Source organism: Topomyia yanbarensis, chromosome 2 (genome assembly GCF_030247195.1).
Source record: "Topomyia yanbarensis strain Yona2022 chromosome 2, ASM3024719v1, whole genome shotgun sequence".
Classification (NCBI taxonomy): Eukaryota; Metazoa; Arthropoda; class Insecta; order Diptera; family Culicidae; genus Topomyia; species Topomyia yanbarensis.
The window spans coordinates 87403129-87427183 of record NC_080671.1 but is presented as its reverse complement, the minus strand read 5'-3'; the positions used below and the strand labels follow the sequence as shown (position 1 = coordinate 87427183).

Genomic DNA, 24055 nt, shown 5'->3' with positions numbered 1-24055 from the left:
CCAAATAGATTCCATTTCTCCCAAATGTGACATTAATCTGCGAGTAAGCGGTATCCGATCTTGTAGCGGAACATTCATTTTCTCATAGTCCATATACAGAAGGATCTTAATTATAGCATTGTCACACACAACCTTGTGCTTTAAGTTGTGCGAAATGAATGGTTTCGTCTGCACTAATTTGTTGAGCGCTAAATGCCTGCCATGGTAGAACTGGATAGAGCCGGTTTCCGAAAGTCTAATCTCTATTTACACCTTCAGGATGCGAATGATCAATAATTTTATAATCACCGCATTTGGCTGGAGCACCAATTCTTGCTTCTGCTAATCACTAATCTCGACAGATTATTACAGCTACAATTAAAGTAACAGTCTCTTGTATTCTTCAGACAAGGCACACAATATAAAAGTTACTTTTTTGTTGTTCGCTTGGCTCGAGCAAAAGCATAAAGCACACTGAATTTCGTGACCATTGCCTTCGGTGGTTAGAAATAGCCTTCTTTAACTTTTTCTCAATAATTTGTTCAAACCAAATAAGCAACAAGTTTTGTTAAAAGTCACCGGTTTTTTAAATTTATTTTTGAAAAATTTCGGGGGGGGCTTTAGCCCCCTAGCCCCCCCTCTGGCTACGTGCCTGAGTGGAAAGCAGCTGTCAGCGTTTGTTTGCAATGAGTATCATATAAAGAGCATAATACTTGCAAACATGGAAAATAGTTGTCGACACTTTAACAAAACCAATTTCCAACAGGGAGATGGCGTTAAGGATGCATTTGTATTCGTTGTTTTTCTTCTGTCAACAAATCAGCCACAACGAAAAGGCGGCCATGATGCTTTCATAAATTTTTGCGCCATATTCGAATTGCATATTGGTAGGCGCAATCGAAAACTGCGTCATTTGCCTGGAGCGCTTTATCTTATTGTTATATTTTCATCGATTCCTGATTTTATTTAAGGCCGCATTGAAAATATAAACGTAAAATTGAAAAATGCAAAGTGAATCTAGATGCGCCAGTGAAATTGAAGTATAGAAGAGCAAAATATTTGCTTTCAAATATTCCAAATTATCTTGCCAAAATAACAATGCATTATTCCAACACCGAAAATTTTCCAAACATAATTGAACTCGATTTGAAACTAGATGACAAAATTGATTTGCAATACAGCGTACGTTTTCATGACATGTTACAAATGCGGAGTCTATTTGTGGGGGCTTTTTTGGTGATGAAACAGTTGCGATCATGTTCACCTCGGCTAGATTATTACACGTGATTTGGTTTCATTATTAGTTGTTAATATTCTTTTACTACAAAATATGTTGCTTGGGTCTTTAGTCCGTGAACATAGCCTCATAACCCTGGTTGCCTGACAAAATCAAGTCCAAAAAACTGACAGGATAGGGAGTTGATAAAAAAATGTTTTCACTGTAATAAAAATGCCGAGAAAAATCCATTTATTTTTTGTTTGCCTCTCGCGGGGAAAAGGGTAAAATTCAAAAATTTCGGGTTCTGGTTTCATAAATTTTTATTTTCGGGATCAGGTCGGGAGAGGGTTTGATAATTTAAAAAATTCTCGCCGAGAATTCGAGCTGGAGCTGATATTAACATTATACAGTCAAACTCATCCGAAATTCTGACTGGTTTCTTGCGGAATTTCAGTCCAAATAAAACAACCGATTCTGAGTCAAAATTTTTTGTTTGGTTTCCTCGAATGAAATATCAGTATAAGAAAAATGATTCTTTTTAAAACAATTTTGTTATTGTTTGGGTACCATTGGTGGGTTACTGTTAGAATTCAGTACAGATTTATCTAGAATACAGTACAGATAAGAGATTTTTCAACTTCGGGTACAGATTTAATTGCAACAACACTAATGGGGTTCGATATTGTATTGTGCAAGCATGAGTTTAGTTAGAAAATAACGAATCATTTGGGAGCTCTCTGCTCAGAGTTCGAGAGCGGAAATAACCAGATGCATTAGTGGTTCGGAGGATTGATTTTGGGAGTACCATGTTAAATTACATAGGTGTACTAAACAAAATGAGCTTAATATTGTACATATCAATTGTATACCAGTAGGCATAACAATGGCAATAAAAAAAGAAAAGTAGGAGATGGAAGCACCAAGGTATCATACGAATTGAGGACTGAACAAGGAAGCGTGGATAGACACCCCAAGTCACTTGAAGGAAACTTGTTTTCTTCAGAAGGTCTTATATATGAGTTTGACGATTTAATAATCATTGCCAGGATATCGTTGTTGGAAAGAAACCTTGTTCCCCACGGGGCACGTGTAAGTGTCTCTGGTTACGGTCCCGCCCAATCCCTTTTGACTTTCCTTCAGTAACCGCAATAATGTAAAGTTTTCTTGATAAATCATTTCGAGGCTACCGTACGTCTACCTGCTTTCATTGGAAAAACCTTGCAACGAATGCTGACTTTGTATCATGTCATATCATAATAGTTTTAAATATCAATTATCTCAATTCTTCCCATAGCTCGGGTTATCATTGACATCTCGAAAACTGGAATATGCAGCTGATAAAAAATAGTTTTTCATATGTAGAAAAGTTAAGAGAATCGATTGCAGTGAATTAGAATGATCGATCGAAACATGTGCACTAGAAATGGTTAGGCTTCATTTTTTTCGAACCCGAACCCGACCCAAACCCAAAAATTTGAAACTTGATAAACCCGATCTGATACACAAAAAGTTAATATGCAGAATTAAACAAACGAATTACTGGTAAACGTAATCCACATTTATATTTACCAGTATTTAGCGTCGTCGACCTCCTAACCAGAAAGATGGGCAAATTAGCTGTGGGAAAACAGAAAGCTTAATGATTACAGTTTTAATCAACGTTACACGTCATACCAAATTCCTATATTTTTCATCGAAAACCATTCCTGCACGAGCTGTTTTATATAAATTATCACATGATTTTTTATCCATTTTTGCCCGGAAGCATGTTGATTTAGAAAACAAATGACGTACCCGAGTGGGGCTTCAAATTAATTCCTATTTGACAGTTTGCACGACACCATCCGCGTTACAGGTTAGTATGGCCAAACTGGGCTCGAAGCATGTCAATCAAGGTTGTCTGACATGTTCTTGATCATCATTACAGTTAGTATGTTCGTCTCTGGTGGAGTTTAAGGACTATACTCATCGTTTGAACAACAATGCGTTTTTCGGAAACACGTTCAAAAGCTGCCAAAATTTCCATGCGTGGGCCTTTTTTCTGACCCGGTCCGTAGCTTAAATTCTTCACAAACTGCGCACCAATATCAGAAAATGCTCAAAGTCAGCAGAGCACATCATAAAATGGTAGTTTGAGGAAACATGTACTCTTAAAGATTTACCAAAATCCCGACAAAGAAACGGTTCCTTAAACCGCAAAAAAAATTATAATTCATACTATTTGCTTTAAAAAATACGATTTTCTCATATAATATGGTTTTTTCCAAAATGTAGTCGTTTTCAAGATATTTTAATTTAGTTTCAATATAAAGAATTATTTCGTTTAATTACGACCTTTCCATAAATTATTCGCATCTCTCCATCAACACTTTAAAATTTTATCAATTCGAAGAGCAGTACAGCGATTTGAGACAATAAATATCCGTAAAATATTAGCAATCCTTAAGATGCAACCCAACATTCGAGATGCTTTGCTAACTGATTTTTTTTGTAGGAGATGAACCACTGCGACCAGTATTTAGATCTATTGTGGTATTGATTCTAGATCCTTCATGCGACTACCGCGTTAAATTTCTATATACAGTAGATGGTAGTTAAAACAAACATGCATGCGTTTCGAGCTACACCAACCAGCGATGGTTCCAAACTGTTGTTGGAGTAATCTACAATCTATAGTAGAGCGGATGAGAAGAAACATCTTGAGGTCGTCTGAGAGGGACAGACCTGAAGTCTTCAGAACTACATGAATGTCGTTGAAGTGAAAGCAAAAAAAGAAACAGTGACTTTCCTGGGGTACTCCTGACGATTAAATAAATGTGGGTGCTTGAAAATCTCCAATGACTATCAGTATTTCTCGATCTGTAACAAAGGATCGAAACAGTTGCAACAAACTACCATTGATTCCATATATCTTCTATTTAGCGATTGTTTTATAATGGTTAACTTTATCAAAAGCGGCTGAAAGGTCTCTGCAGATAATATCGGTTTGAGTGCGACGTTCCATACGCTCTGTTGTGTTAGATGTTAGGCAAAGCAGGTTAGTCGCTGTCGAACGCGCACACGTGAAGCCATGTTGATCGCCACTTAGGTACTGCTTGCAGTGAGCCAGAAGAGGTTCCAAATCACCAGCTTGAGGATCTTCGAAACAGCACTCAATGAAGTAATTCCACGGTAATTATTGACGTCTCGCATATTTGGTCTGGGAACGTGTTCGCGGACTTCCAGCAAAATGGAAAAATGCCACTGGTAAAAGATACTCTGAAGATGTGAGGAAGCGGAGCCACTAAAACAGTGGCGTAGTAGCGGGGGGGGGGGGGGGGGGGTTTGGGGACGAAACCGCCCCCGAAATATTTTGGAGAAATTTGAAAAAATTGAAAATGTTAAACAAAAATATGCCCAATATTTTAAATGAAATTCGCAAAGTTTCATTTGCAAAAGTTATCTTGGGAAAATATTTCCTTGTAGTGAAAATTGACTGCAGACTCGACACATACCTGTCGGCACGTTGTGGAGGCTAGCTCAACCTCCGAGGACTATAACAAGTAGATCGCGGCGAAGCGAGGAGCTAGGAGCTTAATGGTTCACGAAACGGATATCGGTACCGAGAGAAATTTCGCCACATTCTGTAGTCCTTGACTGACGGCGAACATGGACTGGAGAGTGTGGGAGAAGTATCCCCATAGAGACCACCAGGCGATTCGCTACCGCATCGGCCAATGGAACCCTGCTGCAGCATGAAGAAGGACGAGCGGCAAGCTAAAGTGGAAGACGAAAGCCTTTAACGAAAACCTCTTTGTTGAGTTACTTCGGCGAACAACGGAATCAAGCACGTTGATACGGCTCATCTAACAAGAAGGATTGTGACGTCTTGTTACGTTACAATGTCACGAAAACTAGAACCATGCAGTTGATGGCGTGCAGCTTTCTGGTTAAATGAGTGACTCAGTAAGCTACACGCTGCTTGTCTTAGAGCCAGAAGGCGGGCTCAGAGCGCAAAATCGGAGAGTGAGAGAGGAGCGCAAGCGACGTATCTAGAAGGTAGGGACTCTTTAAAACGGGAGATCAAGCTTAACAATCCAATTGCCATAAGTAGCTGTGCTGAGAAATAAACGCCAATCCCTGGGGGACGCGTACTGAGTCGTCATGACGAAGACGAGGGTCCGTCGACACCAGTTGAAATATGCCCGGGCAAACTAAAGATAATCATTGAGGGTCTCTTCGCGAATCACGATTCAACTACCTGGTCACCGACACCGTACGGCGAAGAAGAAGGAGAAAACACAGCCGAGTGACAAGCAACTAACAACGAGCTCAAAGAAGCGTCGATGCGACTAAAAACAAAGAAAACCCCCGGTCCGGATGGAATACCCACCGTGGCGCTGAAAGCTGCGATCTTGGCATATCCGGACATGTTCAGGATGCTACTGTTGAAATGTTTAGACGATGGTAATCCCCGAAATGAGGAAGGTGCAGAAACTGATGTTGCTGCCAAAGTAAGGGAAGTCACCGGGCCATCCAGCCTCGAATAGACCAATGCCGCAGCGTGGCATAAAAGAATGAGCCAGATCCTGAAGAGCTATTTCCAGAGTAGAGCACTGCTGTACCAGACGAACAAAAGGGCAGAAGGCAATGCGAGTCGCAGCGGGCGTTACTCAGGGCTCCATTCTCTGTCCATCACTTTGGGATGGGATGTACGATGCACTGATAATATAAATTCGTAAATATAATGAAATCGATCATGCAATGCACGAATTCATTCGTCGTTTTCTGCAACAGAGTAATTTCGTGCATTGTAAATAGTAAGTTTCATTCATTTTAAACAAGAATGGCCGTATGGTGAACGAAAGCTTTCGTAAATTTTACACATTTAACGTACACTGCACGAATGTTATCGTTTATAACGACATTATTTTTCGTGAATGAAATGAAATGTTTTGTTTATTTTAATAAACGTTTGTGTATATTACGAGCGATTTCGCCGGTCGCGCGAAATCTTTTCGTTTATCTTAGAAAAGTTTTCGTATTTATTAGCCTCTTATTGTTTTCAGTCGATCTTTTGGGATCGATGCTTGACAACATCGTTTTTTTATTTAAAAAAATCGATGTGGCCAAACCGATTTTATTTTGGTACGAAGAAATGGCCGTTTGATGAACGAAAGTTTTCGTAAATTTTACTTATTTAGTTTACATTGCACGAAAGTTATCGACATTTGTTTATTTTAATAAACGTTTATGTATATTACAAACGATTTCGTTGGTCGCATTCGATTTTTTAGGATCGATGTTTGACAGCACCGATATTGCTCCGGCAGAGAAAAACTCAAAATTATTCATTCAAAATCAACGAGCAGTTCGCGACGGCTCAACTGATTCTGTACTGCTCCAGATTCTGAATCAACTGGAAGCGAAAAAGGTTCAAGAAATCTTCCTGCAACCGGCGGACACGGATACGACTGCTAAATAGTCAGACAACAACAATTATCTGACGTATAGCAACAATGGCTCCATATTTCTCTGTTGACGTGGACGGTTTGACGAATGGTGCTCGTAAATATTATAAAGATATTCATATATAACAGCGAACGACTCGTTTGCTGAATGAAGTTGTTTCGTAATAAGCCAACGAAAGTCATTTCGTGGTTTTCACGAAAAACTCGTAATAAAAAATAAAAGTGTTTCGATAGAACTACGAACGATTCATCATATGTACGAAAAATTAGTATATTTCATGAAAGTTGTTTGTACGAAATTAATTCCTAGCGATTTACGAATATATTCTATCAGTGTGGAGTCTAAACACTGCGGCTGCTCAGGAAAGTGAAAATCGTTGGTTTCGTGGACGATGTATCACTAACGGTGAGACACTTGAAGAAATGGAGGTGTCGGTGACGGAGACAATCGATGCGATCGAGTGTTGGATGAACGGGTCAAGCTGCAAATAGCTCACTACAAGACGGATTTGTTGTTGGACAGCAACTGCAAAGCGGTTCAGCGGATACAGATGACCATCGAAGGGCATGTGAATGCATCGAAGCGTGCACTGAATCAATTGGGAGTGACAATCGACGACTGATTGAGCTTAAACAACCACGTTGATCACACATGCGAAATGTCGGGTCTTTATCTAGTGTTTCGTCATCGATACTGCGATATGGGGCTCCTGCTTAGGGTGCGGCGCTGAAAACCAAGTGAAACCGCGAAAAGCTGAACAGGGCGCTTCGACTGCTGGTCGTACGAGTTACGATTGCGTACCGGAGGCAGTATGCCTTGACGCCGAGATGATCCCCATCTGCATTACCCTGACGGAGGATATCAAGTGCTACAATCAATGAAACGTCAGAAAAAAACGTGAGGAAGATGATGAGAATCGATTCGAAGGGGACGTGGCAGCAGGAATGTGACAATACGGAAAAAGGAAAGTGGACCTACCGGCTCATCCAAACCTGTCGGCGTGGGTCAATAGAAAGCACGGAGAGATAACCTTCCACCTGAAACAGCTCCTACCGAGCCATGGATGCTTAAGGAGTATCTTCATCGGTGTGGGTACGCAACGTCAACACTGTGCCTGGAGTGTGAGAACGTCGAGGAGACACCGGAAAGTGTCTTTGAATGTCCGAGGTTTGAAGTTTTTGAATGTCCGAGGAGAGTCTTTGATTGTCCGAGGTTTGAAATGGCGTGCAGGGAGCTACTTAAAACGGGAGGACCGGGCATCAACCCGGATAATGTAGCTTTCAGAATGACAAGCGACGTAAAGACGTGGAACGCAGTAAACAGAGATATGATGTAGATCAGTGACTCTCAACCTGGGGTCCGCGGGCCCCTAGGGGGCCGCGAAGTCATTGCTGGGAGTCTGCGAAGAAAAATATATGTTCCGAGTGCATATTGAAATTTCAAATCTTGTTTCCTAACAAATTGAAAATAACATGTTGATAGCATACAAAATTGATGTTTATCTGTGGGGGTCCGCAGCAACCCAGTGTGATATCTAAGGGGTCCGTGGTACGAAAAAGGTTGAGAACCGCTGATGTCATGACCGTCTTACAGCGGAATAGACATCGAACAACGGTTTCGGGGGAGCAATCACCGCCAGGGAACTCTCCGCAGGTATAAGCTAGATCCACCGCCGAGGACTAGTCGAGTAGACTGCAACAGAGCAGCGAGTATGAGTCGTCGAAACGCCAGCGAACCGGACGTCACGCTCCATGCGAATTCGCCGGACCGACCACGGCTCCCCACCGGTTGTTCCGATAGAAAAAAAGCGAAAACCAAAGAAGAATCGATATTGGGAAAACTTTTTTCGCCAGGGTACTTTCCGTTAGCGTAAGCTAGATTCACCGCTGGGGACTAGACTGATTAGACATCGATGAGACACCACTAGTCGCGGGTCATCGGCGCACCAGTGTACCGGATACCCAGCTTCACCAGAATCGCCGAAATGACCTCGGCACCTAGCTGATTGGCTCGATCTCGGGAGAACTTCTCTCGCCGGGGAATTCTCTGTCGGAGTAGGTCATGTCCATCGTCGGGGACTCGACCGAGTTGTTCGCGAACAAGTCGAGGACTGAATGGACCATCAAGGAAGTAGTGCTAAATGGCCCAAGAAGAGAACTAAATGGCTTAAAGGAGTTGCGGTGCTAAGTGGCACCGGTTACGGATCCAAAGGGCTCAAGAAGTTGTAGTACTGAAACCAAATAAGAATCGGTATCGGGAGAACTTCTTTCATCTGGGACCTCTCCGTCAGCTTACAGTCAGATTCACCGCCGGGAACGAGACCGCGTAGACCGCGACGATACACCACCAGTCGCGCCGGGGCTCCAGCAAACCAGATGCCCTACTCTACCAGAATCACCGAACTGAACGCAGCACCTGGCTGGTTGGCTCGAACATCTCTCGCCGGGGAACTTTTCGTCGGAGTAGGCTAGGTCTATCGTCGGGGACTAGACCGAGTAGATCGCGAACAAGTCGGATGCTCAACGAGGAAGTGGTACTGAATGACACAAGGGAACTGAAGGGCTCAGTAAATTAGACAGTCTGAAGTTTGCCGCCCAGATTGTCCTCGTAGGGGAAGAGCATCAATTCTATACCAACAGCTAGTTTTCCTACCTTGACTACCCAAACCCGTTCCCTGAGTTGTTGGTTTTTGAACATTTTGTTCCTGCTTAGAATATTTTTGAACATTTTTTCATATATATACAAAAAAAATTTCATATCCCCCCCCGAAAAATTTTCTTACTACGCCACTGCACTAAAACGTCGATGTGCCTTTTCAAAAGTACTGAAGGCAAACCGTCTGGTTCCAGATTGAAGGACGATTTAAACCGAGAATAAGCTCTGGTAATCATCGTTTCATTGACATTGAATGCACTCAGAGCATTCACGACCCGAACTTGACTAATAGCGAGTTCAATTTAAAATTTAGGGATTACTATTTGAATTTCTTGAAATTTGAAATAATTTTTAAATATCAATGCTAAGAGGAATTTTGGGCTATCCACGATCAGTTGTTTTCTTGTTATGGATTGGCCGCTTTTTAGGACCAAGTCGCTTCTGCCAGATACTGAAGAGACGAAGAAGAATCGCAAATTCATGACCTACTAAGATTATATATTATGTCCCTTATCCAATGTTCTCCTTAGGGAATAGTGTAGCAGAGTATCACATTAAAAATGCTACACCATGCTACAAATGGTTGTGTTTTGGAAGAGTGTCATAAAACTTTATATTGTTACTAGAGTAGAAGAACTCTGCTCAGGGGGTGGGTGTCGCGTAGTTGGTAAATCGATTTCCTTGTACGCAGTGCACCTGGGTTCGAGTCCCGACCCCCGCACATAGGGTTAGAATTTTTTCATAAGAGATTTTTCTAACCCGAAGAGGCGAATGACCTTAAGGTTAAAACCTCTAAAATCGAAATTAAAAAAACTCTGCTCATATTGTGCGGAAATCTTTTTTTTTATATCAATACTCGGATCGAGATACTGCAGATAACTTTCAACTACATTCCAACCTTTTTACCAAATTGAAACATAGCCTCCTGACAACCATCGATACATGTCAGCCTACGTTGAAGTATTAGGCTCACTTGGTCAATCATCCTGCACCATGCGGTCGAATCGTAATCCAGATAACGCCCAAATTCGAAAAAATACACGACAACAGCCCATTTTTACAATGCCACTATTCACCCGGCGATACCTTGTGTAACAGGCCAGCAACACAGTTGCAATCGCCCTAGCGGTCATCGTCGTCCGGTTTCAATTTATCATCCCCCGCTGGCTAGTTCCTGTCGCTCTGACTGTCTGTCTCAATGTAATGACTTCCCTGCACAGGATTCAATTTTCACGAAAATCGCTATCGCTACGCGGAATTGTGTCAACGGCAAAAAAATATTCGATTGGTGGAAAACCACACTTCCTTCTGCCTCCCCCTTTCCCTTGTATGCCCTTGCTGGCCGGCGGAGTTGAACCGGAATCAAGTGTTACAGTTGTCGGATGTAGAAAAAAAAAATAGCACGTGGTAGTCAATGTGGTTCAACATGTTTGCGTTACCAATCGGAAATAAAAACATGTGCGGCTTTTCGCGGTAATCTTCTACCGGCTATAAAACTAAATTTAGCCAAATATTTTTACAAAATGTTCAACTAGTTGCTATCGTGAATGATCTAGAATTAGGGATCACCAATGTATCCAGTGTGAAAAATATTGGAAAATGAACTACCAAATTCCCTACAACCGGTGAAGCTTACGGAATCTGTTCGAAAAAATGTTTCCCTGCAACCGTCGGTGGCAACCGTGGTACCACCCTCACACTAGACTCTACACATCCGGGAAACACACTCGCTTCGTGTTGGGGCTGGTCAACATATCTGCATTCGCACATATGTAAGCTGATCCGGTTCGTAATTAAAAATTCATTTCGATACTTTTGACCATGAATTATGGCCTTCCATTACGCGGCAACCGAGGGAGCGAGAGAGAGGAATGGTAACCAGCCACGATTCAATTCACACGAAATTGCAATGATTACGATTACGACGAAACGAATGCCCAACCCACGCGGGGCCATCGGTTTCAATTATGGAAGCGAAAATGTTGGCGTTGAAAACGAGATTTGACTATCGCCTGCCAGCCAGTCGGCGTACGAAATTGTTGACATATTGATGAAAACCTATTGAAGTTTGGGGGGAGAGAGAGAGAACACCATCGGGGAAAGTTGATATAAGACAAAAAGAGGTATTCAGGAGAATTTTCATTTAAAATTTTTCCAACGGCTTCTATTAAGAGGATAAAATTTTCCGCTCGGGTAGCCACGTTTTCGGCCATCGTTGGGCAATGTTCAATGGAAACTTATTACATAGGATAGATAGAATGAGAGAGAGAGAGAGGGAGAGATCGTCGCTATATTGATAAAGCGACAGTCTGAATGAACTGGTTGGGACAGAGAAAATTCGGCGGTACGCCTCCAGCCAGAACTGATCCAGATTCAGGCTGCATGCCAGCCCGCCCGGTGTGGGATTCATAGTAATATCCGATGACGGCTGCCATGGCGATGAATGGAGCCATGTTAATGGAAGGGAAAACTCAAAACAATGATGGCAATGAAAAATCTAAAAACTGACTGAATATGTCTGAATGTGTATAAGTGTGTGGATGGGAGAGTGTCGGGTTCACGTTTCATGCTTTTCGATGATGAGTCGTGTGGTTTCGTTGGCGGTGTTTGGGAAGTTAAAGCTAGAATATCAATGAGATTGATATCTTTGTTTAAAGGGAATATTTGATTTAAATTTTGTTTAATTTTGTGATAATTAGACCGGCACTTATTGAATTTAACATGTAAGTTTAATTATGCATTTTTGCCATCTATATCAGTGAAAAAATTGTTGGAAACCAGGGCCGGCGAAACATTTTTTTCCCGAGTGGGTAGTAGAAATCGGAGTCATTTCTACCCGCACTGACAAAAGCTCAAATATGGCGTGTGTAAGTGAAAAGTTTCCTGGTAATAGCTGTTGGCTCTTTGTTAACGGGCTGTATGACCGACTGCTCGGCGAAAATGTGTTTGTTCATTACTGATACTACAAATGTTCCACAGCTAAGTACCGATAACTCCGTTCTTTTAAATTTTGTTACATTAATTTTTCGTTTCATGCGATGCAACCTTATTATCTAAGCCCGTATGATAGTGTTGACTAATGGGAAGGTACGACGACCAACATCCTTTCAGGTTTAATGGAACACGATTTGAATATTTCTCTGATGGCAAAAAAATCCCGATAAGTCTCCTTTTCAATACAAATTATATCCATCAATACAACCGGCCACTGGATGGTTTACTTCCGGACCAATAAGATAAGCCATTTAACATCATCGATATATCGCGTATTTTGTTTACGTACCCGCCCAGGAAGTAGAGATTGATGGTGTAGTCTCCGAGAAAGGCCTTAATTGCGAAATATGGAGTTGACTCTTTGCAGAACCCTTTGCTTTAGTCAGTGCAAATTCTGTCATGCAAGCAATTTCGTTCAACAAAAATCGAGGAGTAGAGTAGGATGGGGTCAAATAGATATGGAGGTACAATAGATATGAACATTATCTTTCCTATGTTATTGCAGAGGTCGCTCATGTTGCGTGAATTAGAGAGAACATCGTTGACGAATAGGTCATCGCAAAAAAAATTTATTTGGACTCTCGAAGACCCCCCTTTCATGTTGTGACAAATGTCAAAGTAAGCTCAGATGCCGAATTTCGCATCATTTGGACAATTGGTACTATGGGAAAAAATGGAGGAAAATATGGAGTAAAAGCATATTAAATATAACTTTTGAAGTAGTACACTTAAAATTACAATTCACACCTATTTTTAAAGACAATAACCTTAGTATTCGCATGGAGATATCTTCGTTTATCGAAAAATACGGGAAAGTGGGGTATTGGGTCATTTTGTCCCCAAAAACACCAATTTTTTTAAAAAAAATCTGTTCTGTGCTGCAAATCATACATATTTTGCAGTTTTTCTAATGTAAAAAAACTAAGAAATTGAACGGAATCTTTGCGATTTTTGTCCAAATACTAGAGGTTGGAGTTATAGGGCCTTTTACATTAATATTTAATTTTGCCATTTGCTCGTGCATATAGCTCCATTATTCTTCAATCAATTAACCCTCCAGCGCCGTTGTATTTAGTGCAACACCTTCAGAAACTCTAGCGACATATTCTTTCAGCTGCTCATTCGGGGAGCCATTTGCGCGAGTGCAGGAGGATTAAAATGTACCTTGTTAAACGTAAAAATTCTCAGGAACTAAATAGAAATAAATTCCTTTTGGGAGAAATTCAGGAGCATTAGATTCACATTAAGTATCAATTCCATATTTTTATCATTAACATCCACATATCAACTTTATTTAACAATAAATTATTATTAAATTTACTACTTCTAGTGTAAAATATGCTTATGCATCGCATGAGAATTTATTTCTGGAAAAATACGAGAAGTTGGAGTACTAGGGTATTTAATGAAAAAATGTGGTTTGTCGTATAAATGTCAAAAAATCTGATGTATTTGAATACCGATAATGAATTTATTTTTATGTTGTTCCTGAGAATTTTCCAAGTTTAGCAAGGTACCTTTTATGAAACTTGATTGCAGAATAATGAAAATATATAGGGGAACATGGGGATGTAAGGTAATTTTAAAAGTTTGGAATGCAAAATTCTTTCCTTATAGAAAATATTGCGCATTTTATAAATTTGCGTTAAATGATGTAATTTTTTATCAAACTTTGTATGGACATGTTTACTCGACTAATAATTACTTCTAAAGTACCCATAGATCATTTTATTCTTTATGAACTAGTGAAACGATTTTACATAAATTGAAACATTGAAATAGTTATTAATAAAATTTGTATAAAATTGAATGCAATAACAACTATTGGGGAGACTTGACCAAGATTTTGTGGGGAGACTTGACCAAGTGGCATAAGCTTAAAAACAAAATTTCTCTGATATTTACTATGCTATGCTACCTACTCTTAGTGTTAATTGCGTCACAAAAAATCCCTTATCAAACATCAGTCTATATCTTTTAGTACTAATAAACAAAGTTGGTAGTAGTATGGCTGATTTCGCGACATGTGAACATGCAATGTAAGTAGTACAGTTAATCCTTAAAAGGAAATGCATCCAACACGGTCGAAATTTATGAAATGCAACCCTTTTATATTTTTTACTGCTACCTAAGGACCTTGACAATATGGAAAAAATGATTACAGTATGATTTATGTCATTATTTTTTGCTCTGATTTTTCAAAATTCTCTTGGTCAAGTCTCCCCAGGCCTTGGTCAAGTCTCCCCGCAGTGGGGAGAGTTGACCAAAAAAAACGATCTCAGAAAAACTTTTATAACTTTTGAAAAAGTTAATTAAAAATTCTGCAAAAAATCGTGAACACGCACTATACCTTTTCACATTATATCACAATGACTTTGGAAGGATTGAAAACTTTTTTTAAAGATTTATGCAGGTTTAGCTGAAAACCTGGTCAAGTCTCCCCATATTCCCCTACACGAGAAAATGATAAAATTAAATATGAATAACAAAAGGCGCTATAACCCCAACTTCTCGCATTCGGACAACTATCGCAAATATTCCGTTAGATTTCTGAGAATTTTCTACATTAGAAAAACTGTAAAATATGTACGATTATGTTTTCGTGTAAACGCTTCTGTGTTATCTTTTGTTCGCTCAGTACTATTTATTCAACCAGTGTAAAAAAATGTCAAGCGAGTTTTTTCTTACGTAAAAATTAATGCTGAATACGAGTTTTGGGTAGGGTTTTCGATAATTTTGTTTTTGAACTAAATACGGACATCAACATAAAACATACGTTTAGGGACATGATAGGTCAGCCGTTTGGGGACACTATAAGTCACTACTATAATGTACATTTGACCTATTTGGACAGGAAAATTGAGTGTAATTTCGTGCAAAAAAGGCCAAAACGAAGTGACGAGGGCATAACGAACACAATTGCCTCTGTTCAAGATGGCGCCAGTATTCGATCAGCCTCTAAACAATTCAAGGTTCCGTTCAGAACATTAAGTGTTCGTGTTATTGGAAAGTGCTCGTTAGCAATGAAACAGCGTCAGATATTTCGCGTGAGTTAACAATATAATAATTTGAGGTTTTGTTGAAGTAAACAATCGAAAAGACATGATCGAAAAAGAGAAGGAAAATGAATCCCAAAAATGCTCCGAAACGCAAATGCGCTCGTCGCGCAGCTAAGTAATCACGCGAGCCGGAATGCACAACTTTAATTCCACACTCTGGCGACGACGAGGACACCGAAGAAGTTATTCGTAAGTACAAAGATAGACGCTGCTGCGGAAAAACATGGTTTTTAAATATTTTTTTCAATATTTCCTTCCGTGATTTGATTTTTCACATCATTTGCCAATTCCTCATTTTCTTACCTGAATGACGTCAATGGATTGCATGAATTATTTGAGTTATTAATTTTTAAATAATCTGCAGTATTCATACTCTTCAAATGAAAGGCGTGTACATTGTTTTATTTAACCCTACGAAAGTCGCGCTTATGGCTCACTGACCGAGCAGCTGCTGGTGTCCTAAGACGATTTCGCTAGATTTTCAGACCATCGTGCACTCAGTGCACTAACGCGACTGCCGGAAGGTTAACCTCGAATCGTACCCCCAGATTTTAAAAACATCGAAAAAAGTATCTTCATCTTATTAGATTTAGATTAAAAAATGCTTAGCCAGGCATAAAAACATTATTGCCAAAACGTTGCCAGGTGTATAACCGTTCCAACGAGTGCTTGTTTGTCAAAATCAATGTAAAAATACCATCGCACGATCTCGCCAAAAAAACTGAACCACTTGCCCTACTCTACTCAACTCCTACCTTTAGAAAACTTTTTATTAAACAATAAAATTTATTGTTTCTTCCACAACCTTTTATGACAGTTAATTTAGAAAAATTTATCTTAAAATACTATTTGCCTATTAATCTATTTGTGGGATATATATCCGTATATTGCAATCAATTTGTATCACATAGGTATCTTCAATAAAATTTCAGACACTATAAAATACAATCATTTTGCTGAACACACTAATTTATTTGAATTACAAGATTTGGAAATAAAAACAAATTTTTAAGCGGAGTATTGGGAATACTACAATGCAAGGAAAATTAAGTGCCCAAAAAGTCCCGACCGTTATCTTTCACCCACTAACACGATACATTACAACACATTTAATCGCGTTTAATATTGGTTCACAAAGTTAAATAATTTTGGAAAAATCGTCTTAAAAAACAAAAGCCCACAAAAATATACAGATTAGTATCTGCAGCAAAGTTACTCCAAATTAACTGCTATATATATAGTTACAGAAGAAAAAATATTATGAACTAAAAAAGGAAAAATAAAAAAATTTCCTTAAATTGGAGTACCCCCATAAAAATAAGGACGCTGCTACTACTGCTGGTAGCAACATGTGCGAGACATGTTGATAGACTTGAGCGATTCGTAGCTCAAGTCTATCAACATGTCTCTGCCTAAGCTCGACCCCTACCAGCAGAAGACAAAAGATTAGTCCGTAAGATTTGAAGCCTGTTTCTAGTGACCCTACTTCTCCCTAGTTCTCCGATCTGTATATTCGCAACTTTTTGAAACAAACTGAAACTGCTCTAACATAGCTCCATCTCCTCCCCCACCAAAATCTTCAACCAACATCCCTTCAGGATTTCAGCAGGTGCAAATCCGGTTTAGTCCGCCCGTGCTTAAGAAACACCTACAGAAACATGTTGACAGGTGTCTTAGTGATAAACCATCACACATGTTCGACTGGCATTAAAAAACTCATATCTTTTCAACTTAATACACAATACAGAACTTAACAATAAATAGAGAAAGAAAATATAACAAAAACAAACTAATACATTAATCAAATCTAACAATATAAAAATGAGCAGCAGATGAAAATACAGACTGAAATGTCGTCCGTAGATATCTGGCAAGTCAGAAATTGCTTAATAGACGGTTCTTGAAGGTAGTAGATAACACGTTGGAATCGAAATCCGCAAACACTTCGCTAAATGCGGCAGACATGAAGCGAATCGTATCATGACCACCTTACAGGGAGTTCCTACGTTTCAACAGCAAAAAGCTTCGTTGACGGTGCACACATTCCGGTGCATATATGTGTAGTTGATCCAATAATTCCGGCGTATCAAACACTCCTAGAAGAATCTTAGCCACTTCTTCTCGTTTCAAGCGTGTGAAAACCTAATAATCTACAGCGATCTTCGTATGGTGGAAGATTAACGAACGAATTTTCTTTGAATTGCTTCGATTCATGCTATCCATGTTGCTGATACGGACACCATACCATGGAGTTAGATTGTAGGATCGACCGTACCAATGCACAGTATAGTGAGCGGAGACAGAGAGGGTCATTAAATTCATTACAAATTTTTAACATGAATCCCATCTGGCGGTTTGTCTTGTTAATAATATGAAATGAGATCGGAAAGTGAGTACAGAATCCAAAGTGACTCCAAGGTCACGCACTTGTAGTACACGCTCAAAATTCTGATCTCGAATACAGTAGTCGTATGAAATTGGCTTGTGCTTGCGATAATACAATATTACACTGCACTAGTGAATACTAATTGTAAGCGAGTTTAAGGAGCACAAGTCACTGAAAGTGTCCAAGAGCTGTTGCAAAGCTAAGCAATCCCTGATGTACTTGACGATCATGTATAATTTAACGTCATCAGCGTAGAATATACAACATCCCGGTGATAATACTGTAGCTAGATCATTGATAAAGAGTGCGCAAAAGATGGGGTCCAAATTATTTCCCTGGGGAACACCCGAGTTGTTCGAAAATGGGTCAGAGAACACACATCCAATTTTTGCTACAAGCGATCGATCTCTCAGATATGATTCTAGCCAACGAATCAGATCATATGACACTCCTATTAATTTCAACCGAACCAGAAGTATTGCGTGATCAACTTCGTCAAAAGCTGATTTCAAGTCGATATAAACAGTATCGATCTGAGCACCAGCGTCCATGTTACGCAAGGAGAATGAAACGAATGAATCCATGTTGATCAGGAGAAATGTAGTTTTGGCAGGATGCGGAGAACACATCGTTCATTATGATCTCAAAAACATTGGAACAGGCACACAACGATGTAATTCCTCTGTAATTTTCCATATTTCGCCGATCTCCTTTTTTGTATTCAAGAAACATAACTTTTTTTTCCAGCTGGAAGGATAACAACACTGCCTAAAGTAATTGTTGAATAGAGATGTCAACGGCAAAATCACTCTGTGCACCTACAAACAGCCGAAAACATGTTGGCAAGAGAATTTCACCCGCATCAACCCAACACACATACAGGGAGAAAAATAAATTATTTTATCTCAACGAAGCTCACAAACAACACACACACGTTGCACCGTGCAGTGTTGAACTCAATCCTGATGTGACGAAAACATACAGTTTAGTTTTCAAAGATTCAATTGATTTTTCTTAAATTTAACAAATATATCACACAGCAAGCAAACAGTTACAAGACCCAAGCGATCCTGCTGTGTCAATACCACCACTGCCGTAACCCCTTAGTAGACGCTATTGTTTTTCGGCATAGGCGGCATCAACTCGCACATAGTTAAACCGTGTAAAACTTGCACCCGTTTCCCTGCTGTGTGCAAAGTCTATCGCGTGCTCTCCACCCCGCCGTGCGACCCGAAACCCTGCATGTACATGAACGATTGTACCGTTCGGACGATTTAGTCATGATGTTGCTCGTTTGGCATTCAAACGACGAATGATTGAAACGTACACGTGGTGCCTCTATTTGTAAACTACCCGTATTTCATTGAGTCACTTAGGTGCGAGTGTGGGGAAATGCCAACGTTACCAAAAAGCCATAACTTCTACCGCTTATATTGTACCGTACGGACAATACAGTCAAAATGTTGCTCGATTAGCATGTGAGCAGCGACTGATATAAAACGAACGCGCGTAATCTCTATAAAAATCCTTCCCGTGTATGATGAAACGCTTAGATGCTACCTATTGATGGATCTGCCTGGCATAGACTTGCAAATTTTGCATTTTCCTCGTCGTTTTCGAAAGGTTTTCTGAAAATCCATTTTGCTTTATTTATAGTAGCCGTACATTTTGCGAAAACGAATACAAAATACCTGCAGATATTTTCGTTCAGATGGTGCAAAATATCACGATTTCGGTCAGTACAACGGAAATTATTCGCATTTATAAACTGGGAAAATATCTCAGCAGAAATTTTTGAAACGGAACCCCAGTTTGAAACATTAGAAGTATTCTAATGTAGGAGTATTTTAATAATGAATGTTTTCCAATGATTGTTGTACATTCTATTCGTGTAGTTTATAATTTGTCTGAGTTATAAAACGCTTCACGCTGCGATACAGTCATTAGTTATTATGCTACAAGCTTATTTCGAACCAGCTAACGGCATCTTTGTGTCAGATAGACTCGATTCCCATGAGAGGTACCCAACGTGAAGAAAACATCGTAATTCATATAACTATAGGCCTTCTTGAACCTGTCGATAGAAAATTTCTAATTAAACCCGTCATCGTTCCCCTAGTAAGACAGCCACGGTATACTCGATAACGAAAACAACCCGTCCGCCATAATCACGTCCATCCCGGATTCGATCTCGAAAGTTTCAGTTCAAAAACTGCTGAAGGGTGTAAAGCGGGCGGTACCCAGATGCCCATCGCCAAGAATGGTAGAAGTAAAAGGATATCCGTCCGGTAATTGATTGAAGGATTATTTTTCTATCCATTATGAATGGAACATGTCTGTCCGGGCTGTCTTCCACAGTCCGTCGTCGTGTCAATTCTACTGTCATATCTGCTTGGGGGTAGAACATCAACCCAGCACCACCCCGAAATGAGTTCGATTCCATGAAGTATTTAGCGAGAAAACTTACCTTTAGCTATGTTGATAATCGCTGTCGCGATTAGAATCGTTACTATCGTTCCCGGAAGAAGCTCCATTCTGGCCTTTGTTGAATGTCCTTTTCTCCCAGCTTCGGAACACGATGGTTCTCAAATATTTACACGAATTAGCAATTTCTCACAAGCAGTTTTCCTTTCGCACCCTGTCACGAGCGATTTCCCCCCGGGGGAAAATCCACAGTCTTTTCAATTTTCCACTCGCCTAAACAATTCGATATCAAAAATTAATCACCACGAATAGTCATTTCTTGCTGCTACAACATCGCGTTCGTTCCTCGCGCCAAAGTCTGAAATATTCCGCGGCAAGAAAAGGTCAAATCGTCGTTGTTTTCAATTTGCTCAAGTGCATTCGCCGTGATTGTCTTTCAGTCCGCGCTTTTTGCTCCGGCCAGATTCAATAGCAGCAAATCACATAATTTCTGAGCCTTCCACCTAAGCCCCGGGACTACTTTTAATTGTACCGTTTGGCACTGCTTTTCCCCCGTTCGACAGACAGCTCAAGCACGTGCTTCACTGTCTTCGATTTCAGCAAACCGTAAGAAAAAAGGTCGTTTGTTTCTTCTATTTCTTCGAGGGCGACGAACAAAAAAATCCAATTCCTTTAATTGCTTTTGTACTCCTTTCCTATAATCTTTGATAGTTTATTCTCGTCCCATTTGCATCTCCATTGTGGGTAGTGTCCTATCGAGGTTGACTTTTCGCCTCGCCAGAATTTCCCAAGCTGATATTTATTCTACCAGCCAGCACTAAATCACGACGAATCCTTTTAACACTTTCTCGAGCTCAGCACCAACCGACAAAGTAAGCATTCTTCAATTATGTAATTAGTTTACAACAACTCGCTGCAGGCGCAAGCTGGAAGCGATTCCTGAGCGCTTTTATATTCAAATTTATGATGTTACAGTTGACGGAACCGACGACGGGAACTTGCTATCCTTAAAAACCGTTTCCCCCTTTGTAGAAGAAGATGATGCTGTCCCGAAGACGCTTGACTATCAGTGTTGTTTGTATGTTGGTAGCCTTTCCGATTCTTGAGATGTTGTTTTTTCTCGCTTTCCACCGGCTGAGACATTCGATGGTTTGTGCCATATGCGGAAGGGTCTCGGGCGAGGATGTAGCGCGTCCTGAAATAACATTGGGAAGAGAAAACAAGGAAGGAAATTAGACAATAAACTTTATGGTTTTCGAGTACCCGTTTGGGGTTTCAAAGGAAAGTTTAACTTTTACGATTCGATTGTTGTTTCCACTAGCTGCGATAGGTATATGTACGTAAAGGAAACAGGAAGATCTTCCGCACGTGGTGCTGAGGTAAACGGTGACAGATGCTGCCGCCAGCGAATGGTGCATCTTTCAGGACCATTTGTAGGCTAATGGCTCATTAGTATGGTAATCGGCTTTGGTTAGGACAATAAAGGGAGCAGTTTTAAAAGAAAACTCGGATCTTTTCCGGAATGCGGTGTGCGGTGAGATGGGTGTGTAATTAGCATTTTTGTCGAGATGAAACGATTTAATTTGCAGTAATTTTACGCTAGATTCCAATAATATTTTGCAGGTATGTTTGGGATGAGATTGTTAATGTTTGTTTAAGACGGTACATTAAAGTGACAAGAAGTAAAATGACCTCCATCGGCCCACCCATAAATCGATTTCTGGTACCACCAAGAGTACTTACTTCAAATTTGAAGCAAATCTGACAAGGCTAGCCACCGGACCAACGTGCTTGAAGTTTGTATGATATTTTGCGACAATTTTCATGGAGAATACTCTCTAGATCGCATTTTCACCACTAGGTGGCACTGTATGCATCAAATTATCACTGAAAGTAAAAATAAGAAAAATAATTTAATTGTTTACAACATTGTCGAAAACTGCAACTCAATCCAGCTTCTCTAGAATAAAGTATTGAACTTTTAACGAAATTATGTTTGAGTTGTGAACCGAGGTCGGTGCTCACGGTAAAGAGAGACAAGTCTGTCTTTACCAAGAGACATGCTGGCGAACTCGAGTGATTCGTAGTTATGCTGCCTAAGCTCGACCCTCATAAGCAGAAGAAAAAAAAGTTAAGCCCGTAAGATATTAAGCCTGTTCTAATGACCCTGCCACTTCTAGTTTTCCGAACTGTATACTTCACATCCTAGCTCTTACTTGAGTACTATGGCTCTGAATATTCATAACTTTCCCTACCCAGTAATCTCTAGCTAATTGAATGTCGTTAAAATGTAAAAAAGAAAATGGGACTAACATAGTTAAAATAAAGCTGAAAAAAGGTAGACATAACTTCGTTAAAAGTTTAATAACTTCTTCTAACAAAATCAGATTGACTTGCAGTCTTTGACAAAGTTGTAGACAATTTAATTACATATCTTACTTATTTTCACTTATAGTGATAATGTGATGCATACAGTGCCACCTAGCAGTGAAAATTAGAGCTAGTGGATTTTCTCCATGTAAATTGTCGAAAAATCCCTTACAAACTTCAGGCACGTTGATCCAGTAGTTAGACTTGTCCGATTTGCTTCAAATTTAAAGTAAGTATGTAATCCTGATGGGACTGGGAATCAACTCATGGGAGGGCCGATAGATTTTTCAAAAAATCATTTTTTTTACACTCTACTGAGCATAAGGCAATCCACACTATTTTGAATTACTTTCAATAAAAGCTATATTATCAATATTCAGAAAAGCAAGACCAAAATTTGGTACTACATTCCTCAACATGAGCTATTATTCCATTGCATTAACATGATTTCTTAAAATAATCATTCTACAGCCGCCTCGCGATTTTAATCAAAATCAAATATCACATACACGGAAAAGAAAAAGCTACATCAGCAAATAGCAGTATTCAGTATGTCAGAATTGCGATAAAGTTGTAGAGTTTATTGATCAAAACAAACAATATATTTGCCAGTTTACCTTCTCTTCTCGTACATAACAAAAGCTAAAAATCGCTGCTCCATAGCTATATCAGATTATTTTTATGTTTTTGACGACATTCAGTTAGCAAGGGACTGGAAAATAAAGTATATTTTTCAATATTAAGAGCCATAGTACTCAAGGGAGAGCAAGGGGTTGAAGGAGGAAAGTTTTAGAAAAGCGTGGAAAGGGTCATATGAGCAAGCTTAGAGTTTACCAGTGACTTAACCCTTTGTCTGCTACCGCAGGAGTCAGCATCTTTTGGCATTAGAAATGCGAATCACCAGAGTCTACGGCATGTCCGGACTAGCGTAAAGCAACTTGTTACTTCATGCTGTCGGAACCGACAAAAAGTTAAGTCCGGTAAACTTTCACACTAAGCTTTTTACGACGTTGAAACTCATTGAATGAGCTAGTTTTGGCCCTCACATAAAAAACGGAAAATTGACTCACTCTTAGTTGTTATCAAAAAAGGAAAAAAAATATCAGAAAAGCAAACAAAGAATTCTCTTTATCGCTTTGTTCTTTAACCAGTGCACAAACAGTATTGTATCATCGTCTCCGAACTATTGTATCATCGAAATGAACCAACCACAGAAAATGGCACAGTTCTACAGGAAAACACAATTTCGATTGACTTTAAACAATCTCACCGAAGATCTATAGTAAATGAGGAGAAACTAAAACTAAAAATGGCGCTTAATCTCGAGAAAGTGACAAAGACACAACTATTCCACGTTAGAACTTGTACGATTAGAAGTAAACTGAAACCTCCATTTATGAAATCTTTTTTTAAATAATACTCAATTATCGGAAGTTTTTTACAGACTAATTTAGGAATAACAAACTCTTTTTACGAGCCGGTTCGTAACAAAAGTTTGAGTACTTACTGTACAGCATG

At 39.7% G+C, this 24055-nt stretch overlaps 1 protein-coding gene across 2 annotated transcripts in view; it reads right to left on the bottom strand.

The window, feature by feature from the left end:
* LOC131678768 (roundabout homolog 2-like) overlaps window positions 1-24055 on the bottom strand; it is a 374166-nt gene that overhangs the window by 293807 nt on the left and 56304 nt on the right. The window contains exons 1-2 of one of the 2 annotated variants that reach the window (XM_058959052.1): window positions 21911-22040; window positions 20211-21362 (exon numbers count right to left, since the gene is read on the bottom strand). In XM_058959052.1, the coding sequence (XP_058815035.1) occupies window positions 20211-20277 (67 nt within the window). In that variant the 5' untranslated portion in view covers window positions 20278-21362; window positions 21911-22040. Of the gene's footprint in view, window positions 1-20210; window positions 21363-21910; window positions 22041-24055 lie in introns of those variants that run through there. The other variant, XM_058959051.1, reaches the window with a different exon arrangement.